Source organism: Zosterops lateralis (assembly GCF_965231275.1).
Source record: "Zosterops lateralis genome assembly, chromosome: 8".
Taxonomy (NCBI): Eukaryota; Metazoa; Chordata; class Aves; order Passeriformes; family Zosteropidae; genus Zosterops; species Zosterops lateralis.
Genome location: NC_139768.1, coordinates 10961569 through 10969114, shown reverse-complemented (window position 1 = coordinate 10969114; position 7546 = coordinate 10961569). Strand labels below are relative to the sequence as shown.

At 40.0% G+C, this 7546-nt stretch overlaps 1 protein-coding gene across 4 annotated transcripts in view; it reads left to right on the top strand.

Moving 5' to 3' along the window:
* Positions 1-272: 272 nt before the first annotated feature.
* ERCC6 (ERCC excision repair 6, chromatin remodeling factor) overlaps positions 273-7546 on the top strand; it is a 41689-nt gene continuing 34415 nt past the window's right edge. The window contains exons 1-4 of one of the 4 annotated variants that reach the window (XM_083866446.1): positions 273-314; positions 1076-1509; positions 3756-3876; positions 5861-5969. In XM_083866446.1, coding sequence (XP_083722572.1) covers positions 1079-1509; positions 3756-3876; positions 5861-5969 — 661 coding nt within the window. In that variant the 5' untranslated portion in view covers positions 273-314; positions 1076-1078. The other 3 variants (XM_083866445.1, XM_083866444.1, XM_083866443.1) reach the window with 3 other exon arrangements.

Below are 7546 nucleotides of genomic sequence, written 5' to 3'. Positions count from 1 at the left end.
GAGGCCCGGGATCCCCTCACGGCCCCGGCCCCACCGCGCATGCGCAGGCGCCCCGCCGGCCCCGCCGCTGCGGAAGTGATGCGCGGCGCGGTGCTGCGCAGGCGCAGTGCCGGAGCCGCGCCGGTTGGAGCAGAGCAGCCCGGCCCGGCACGGCCCGGCGGTGCCGCTCCCGCTGCGGGGCCCGGATCGGGCACAGCCCGGGGGGAGCCGGAGCCCCGCGTGTACCCGTCCCACCCGCGCTTTGCGGCGGAGGCAGCCTTCGGCCGGCGGCCCGGCCCGGCCCAGCCCAGCCCAGCGCTCGCTCGCACACAGAGGTGGGTGAAGCTCCACTCGTGCCCGGGCACCGCTTGGTGCGGGCGGGGCAGAGGGCCCCGGGGTTCCTCGGAGGGCCGGGCGTGGTGTGGAGGCTGTTGCCTGAATGCGGGACCGAGCCCTGTCCGGGCGTGTTCCGAGCGGGTGGGAGAAAAGCCTGAGGTGCGGCTGAGATCCGTGGGCTGCCGTGCTGGGGGAGGGAGCTGGGCACACCAGCTCCAGGCTTGCCTCTGTAACATTAATTTCCTGAGAACTGAGGTGCCTTATGCTTCACTTTATAGCTGAAATGTCAAACTAAAGCGTACGGTCAGCTACACTCGTTAGGGCTTTCAAAGGCAAGTCTTAACTTGTTTCTAAAAGTTGTAGTTTTGGGGTTTGGGTATGTTAAGTTGCACATGTTTTTCTTAGGTCACGGTTTTCTGGAGCATGACCATTTACACACAAGGCTGAGTTCACTATCTGGCAAGAAAAGTAGTTTTTACACGTTGTCTTACTTGTTTTCATGTCAGTGTCTTCCAGGAGGGTTAAATATAGTTGTCTCTGAGAGGTTTTGGGCACTCTTTTGATTGAGGAAGTTGGTGTGGAGATGCCTCTGCAGGGAGGACTGATGGAGAAGTAGACTGCCAGGTGTTTTGAAAGAAGAATTTATCATAAACATGCTTGTTGGTTTGCTTACTTTTGGGGGGGCATAGTCTTCATGAAGAGCTCTGTATGTGTGCATATCTTTATGATAATGTTCTTCTCCTTTGTTGCCTTTGAGCAGAGGATGCCAACGCACAAGAGTCACCTGCCAGACAGTACCCAAGAGCAAGAGTCTGCCACTACTCCAAGCAATGATTGCCTGCAAAATGAGGAGGACTTGGGAACTGAACAGGAAAATGGCATTTGTGACAATGGTGTGGGTAACAGTAACGGAATTCCCAGCTCTGACTGCCAGGCTTCCACTTCCACGGCTGTTCCTTTGGAGGTGCCCAGAAGAGGACACCCCCTTTTACAGATCGACAGGCAGCAGATTCAGTCTGTCTCATGCAGTGCACACGCTGCTGAGCTCAAAGATTTGGGAGTTGATGTCTATGACCAGGATGTGTTGGAGCAAGGAGTTATTCAGCAAGTAGATAATGCAATTAACGAAGCGACTAAAGCAGCAAAAATAGCTAATGCATCAAAAGAGTATGAGTCAGTACAGGAGGATTTAAGGTAAATTGTGTTTTTTCTTACTGTTTCTTTCTGCTGCTGACAATCTAATAAGACTTGGTATCTCATGTTTTTAAAATCTTAAAGAGGAAAAGATGTTTTGAAAGTGCTTGATCACATGTACTCTTTGGAGTCACTCACCTTTTAAAAATGAAGAAAATATTTTTCACCTCAGACAGTGCTTCACTGCTCTTATTTGACTTATCTAGTCATGCATCAAGGCAGCAGAGTAGAGTGCATCTCCTTTTTCTGCTTTGTCTCCTACCTCACCAAGATGCATCTGTTTTCTGGGCAGTGGAGAATGGCATTATACTCTGTTATTCAAAGCTGCAGTCAGAAAAAATGTCACTTCCTCAATTCTGTGTGTTTTGTGGGATCATCTGCTTTGAGTTATGTTCCTTCTGTAACTTGGATAACTCCATTTCATGCATGTCCTACAACCAAAACAGCCTTATCACAAGTGTCTGTAAGAAGCTTAATGATGCCTTAGAAGAATTGAATGCTTAAGTAACATTGATGCTATTGATAGCAGAAGACTTTGAGGAATAGGATCCAGTAATCTTTCAATTTTTGATCTCCCTTTCTGTTTCTAGTCTCATTGTAGAGTTACTGTGTGAACTATTGCAGGTAAATTATACTACCTGTGTATGTTTCACTGTGTTGTATTAATGGTGTCTTTTTTAGTGCTCAGGAGTGCTGTAGGTCTCAATTAAATGCACTTCACTAATTTTCCAGTTTGGATGTGGAAATGTGAGATTAAATAAGTTTACAACGCTGAAATGTAATTTTAGGTGTTGTGGAGCAGAACATAATGAGTAAAGTGGTATTGAGAGAAAGAATAGAACAGCATAACCACTACAATTAGAGTATGTGGTTATTGAAAGAGTGGTGTGCAGCGCTGTTAATTAGTTTACATTTTCCTGGTTGTTTTCAGAAGCTTACTATGATTTTTCTTATCCCTCTATTTTTACCTTTCACTTCATGTCGTAAAACAAGATTTACATGAGGGAATGCAAATGGTTTGTGCAGATTTGCAGAGCATTGTCTGCATGAGATGTAATGTAAGAATCTGAAAGTGGATTTTCGGGAAAATTAACAGGTGTAGCTGACTTTGAGCAGAGGGACTAACAAAAGTTAGACATGAGTAAAGGATGATAGAATTGCTTAAAACCCTGTAGCACAGTGAATGCATGACTGGAGAAAAAAATCAGACAAGTGTTTTTTGAGTAGTTGGCAAAGAGTTCATGGTAGAAGTTGCATGATTCTATAATATACACACAACTTCAAGCAGAAAAAGGAGAATAAAAATGTTTGAAGTTAAATCCTGTTTAAATTTCAAAGTCCTGTTAATTAAAGTTTTTGTGGAAGAAGAGAGTGTCAAGAGACTCCAGGGCCGAGGAAGCAAGAGCTAGATTTAGGAGATGTGCAGGAGGATGGTGTACTGCAAACCAGCACAACTGGGGAGTGAGAAAGAAAGGGGATAGTTCAAAAATGTTACAAGAGAATGGAGAAGTGAGGCTGGCAGTGGTTGCTGGGGAGCTGGTGGAATGTATCTCCTAGGAAGGATAGCAGTGGTAAAATTCAGATTAGACCTGGAAGTAAATGAGGCCCAAAGATTTCCTCCCTGACGACAATTGAGGCTTCCTTAGTGCTTTTCTTTGCATCCTGGGGGCGATAAAAATAGGCCTACTTTGCAGGTCTTGTGAACAGTTGTCTTTGACTTTTTTCATAATGCTTTGAGATTTTGTGTATTGTTATGAAGTATTCTGATATATGAATTGACAAACCTGGGTTTGTTGATTTGATGGTGGGGCAATTCCTTCTTCCTTTCCATAAGAAATGAATTTTCTTATATAATGCCATCAAACCATTAAAATAATTTTAGAAAATGAAAATGTGGGGTTTTCCATTTAGATTTTTAGTTTGTGTTTTGTTTACCTCGAATAATGAAAACAACCACACTTGCTTGTCATCATCAGACTTACAGCTTTTGAGTACTAAATACTACAGTGGTTGTTCAGTTTATTTAGTATGAGCAAAATTCAGTTTAAAAATATTTTACGATGTAGAACTTTTTTAAGTGTTTAGTATTTCCAGTGTTGTTTAAATATATTATGCTTATTCAGAACCTTACCTTTAGACCTTTAAGTTTTATGGTAAATCTGGAATTTTTGAATTGTCTGAATCGAGAATGTGCTATTTTTGTTTCTAGAATTTACCAGTTCATTGCAATCTTACTATTTTTTCAGATCATGTACAACATCTCTGAGACATATAAATAAAATTATTGAGGAACTTTCACCTCAAGCTGCTGACAACAAAAATATTAGCAGAAAACTAGATTCTGTAAAACGGCAAAAATATAACAAGGTAATTGGATTACAGTAATTTCTTGTTTAGAATACTTAGTTTGTACTTTGTCTTAAGGTTTGGTTTATGTTATATAATTCTTAATTATATAGTTCAGAGTCAGTCTGGAATTGCTGTTCCTTTCCTTTGGAATGGTTTCTTACTAATTTAAAGAATTTAAAGTGCTGATTTTTTTTTTTTTTTTTTATTTAGGTTTTGGAACAAGATATATAAAACTGAACAGGCCCTGTTCCAGGACCTGTTCAGAAGATTGATTTGCATTTATTTAATTAAAACCCTCATAGTAGTATTTGAAGAGTTGACAAAGCCTTGTTGAGGCACGATTCAGTAGTTTAACTAAATCTCAGGTCTCACGGTTATTCCTTCCCTGTGTTCTTTTCCTTTAACCCTCTTTCATTATCTGTATCTTGTCAGTACACAAAGTTTCTCTCTCTCTTTAGTGAGCCTCTCTAACTCATTGATTTGTCACAAACTGCTGCAGCTTTTTCCTGCCAGAGCAGTGAGTTAAGGGAGTTGTAGAGCAATCCAGCTGGCATCAGGGTAATGTAGGCAATAGACCTTTACAGCTGTGAATAGGAAAGAGATCTGAGAAAAGAGGAACCTCTGCTGCCCAGGAATGTAGCACCTTGATCAGCTCACTGTCTGCCGGCAATTCACCCTGATACTTTCTCTAATGGTAAACCTGACTGTGAAACTTACTGTCCTTTGCCCTCAGAAGGTCTTAGGTCATTTGCCACTGACTCATTCACTTGTAGTTATTTACCTTGCTAATTTCAGCAACCCAGATAGTACTGTGCTGATGATTTAGCCAATTAGAAGAGTGATGGGGACAGTAAGAGCAGTGGCAAAGTAGCTGGAAGTAGTAGGAACAGATGACTTAAACCAGACTTACCATTAAAAAATGATCACTATTCTGCATGTTTTTGTACTGCTTGAAGAGATTTACTCGTGTTAGCTCAGGGGTAGTTCAGACCTCCTTACAAGTTTGTTGTTAACCATCTTTGAAGTGAAAGAAAAAGAAAATCTCCTTTTGAAAATCATTAGCTATAAAAGTGGTCCTAATAACCTGAATTTTGCAATGGATTTGTTTTTTTACTGAAGTGTATGCCTTTCTAGGTGAGGTAATACTTCCAAAGCATAGGGTTACAAACGAGAAGGTTACCTTGCCTGTGACTTTGTTTTGCTGGTTGTAATGTTTTGTTCCACAAATGAAAGTTAGCAACATCAAGGAATCATACGATTGCAACTAGATAAACTGTTAAGGATATTACAATCAGAAAAAAGGTATAACAGAAGAATTATTAGCTACAAATGATTTTCATAGCAGTAATAAACTGTACTCCTTACATAATCTGTAACATTGATCTTCTGAAGTCATTCCACTTTTTATTTTTTGCTGTTAAATTAACTGTGACCACTCCTGAACTAGCCATGGACAAACACTTATCGGGATGTTGGACTGATTTACAATTTCAGTTCCTTTGTAACAAAACATTCCAAAACTTCTGGGATGATGAATAAATCTTAGTAAGTCTTACAGCTGTTATTTGTGGCTTAGTAATCATGAACCCAATCTTGCAATCATGAACAAATCTCTTGGTGTTCTCTGTGCATCTCTGCAGTCTGCTTTGATGGGCTTCTTCACTAGAATCAACACATAAAATGGCCTTAAGAAATGGACATAAAAATTCAGTGTGCACATGAATTGTGTGTGTGAACAGCCTGATCTTACTATACACACATGGTAAGATAATCACACACCCAAAATTGTGTGTCTCTTGTGGGATGGAGCCCTACAGGTATCACGGTGACACTTTTTTCCCACTTTTTTTCTTTTTTTTCTCAAGTGTGATATTTGTAAATATTTGAATATGAGATTCTGTTTGAAAATACTACAAATATATTGATTTAAGTGTTGTTTAAAAGGTTAGCAAATTTATAAAGCAGATTAAAAATAAAATTACTTACACATTTCTTGTTGAAGGAGCAACAGCTGAAGAAGATAAAAGCAAAACAAAAACGTCTTCAAGGAATACTTGGTTTAACAGAGTTTACTGATGAAGCAAACGAGATTGAATATGAGGAAGATGAAGGTATGTATAAGAAAAGGCTGAAAGTTCTGTTCTGCTTTGATGTAATGCCTTTTTTTTGGTTTGAAGCTATTTTGTAAGATTTTTGCTGGTAAGGAGACAAATTTCAGTGGTTATCTTTCAAAGAGAGTTAAGAACACTTACTCTGTACACCTGCAGATTTGCAAATCTTGGCATATTCATGTGGGAAGTTTTAAAAAATGGATGTTAATCTGTGTTCAGCTGTGTAGGGATGGCTGAGGCACATTAGGGTATTGGGCTTAATAAATTGGAAATCCTAACATTTTTTTCACAGCTAATTTGATAAAGATGACTAACATCATGATTGAATTACATTTTATATGCTGGATGCTATCAATCAGCATTAACAAAATTGGTTTTTCTTACTGTTGGGAAGTATCACTAGAAATGGAAGGGGGAAGTGCTTCTTCTTTTTCAGGCTGCAGTGTGATTTTTAAAATTGAACATGAAGTTTCTTCCAGAGCAGGATATATGTTGCCTGAGTGTTTTACTGGGTGTTCTTTCTCTCTGCTCTCTGCAAACTAAGGTTGGCCACAGTCAGTAACCTGCAGTATTCTGCAAGGCAAGTTTGAGTCCCACTGGTGTCTGCACATCACCTTTGGATTGTATTGTTATTTGCTGAGGTGAAAAAACTGTGCTCTTTGACCCTTGCACATGGGGCTGGATTAGATTCCCATCTTGCAGAGCTCATGCTTCTCTCCTGATCAACAACACTTAAAGGAGCCAAAGCCTCAGTTAACTTTTCTCAGTAGAAAGCATCTCAAATCCTCTTTTCTTTGGAGGGCTCATGCAGCAGAACTCAGGCACCCAGTGTTTTGAAATGTAACTAAGAACTGAGTGGAGCCCAACAGAAGAAATGGAGCAGTTCCGGTAGGAAGGGGTGGAGAAATGGAAGGGTTTTCGTGCCTGATGCAGTGCTGTTACTCATTAAACATATGATAGATACAATGCTTTAAAATGAGACATTTAAAGCTGTGCTGACAATTATTTTCAAATTATTTTGAAATTCTGGGCCTTAATAATAGATTTCAGGTCATAATTTCCCTTTGGCTTTCTGAATTCAAGAGCTTTTCTTTTGGGTTTCACACAACAGTTACTCTACACTAGTTTGTGTACAGTAACTGTAAGTGCATCTGAAAGTGCTCTTTTATGGCACAGTGCTGTGCAGCCAATCTAACTTTAAAAGTCTTCATATTAGTATTGTAGGCTAGTAAGACAGGTTTTGGGTTTTTTGGTTTTGTTTTATTGTTCATTGATTTTTTTGTTGGGTTTTTTTGAAGCATATGGTTGGACAGTCTATGTTTTGTGAGATTTTTGTCTGTTCTGTTGTGGTAATCAAAATGTCAAATTTTAAGCTTATGAGTAGAACTGAAAAGTCAATAATAACATTGAAATGGACAGTGTTGCTGCAGATGGGAACACAGTGGTTTCTTGTACTGACCATGGCAACATGGGTGGAATTGACCACTAAGGTGGTACATTAGAGTTCATGTATCTTTGGGAATTGTAATTTTATGGTAGTTTTTGCTGCTTTGTGTTGCTTCAGAAGTATTTGCATT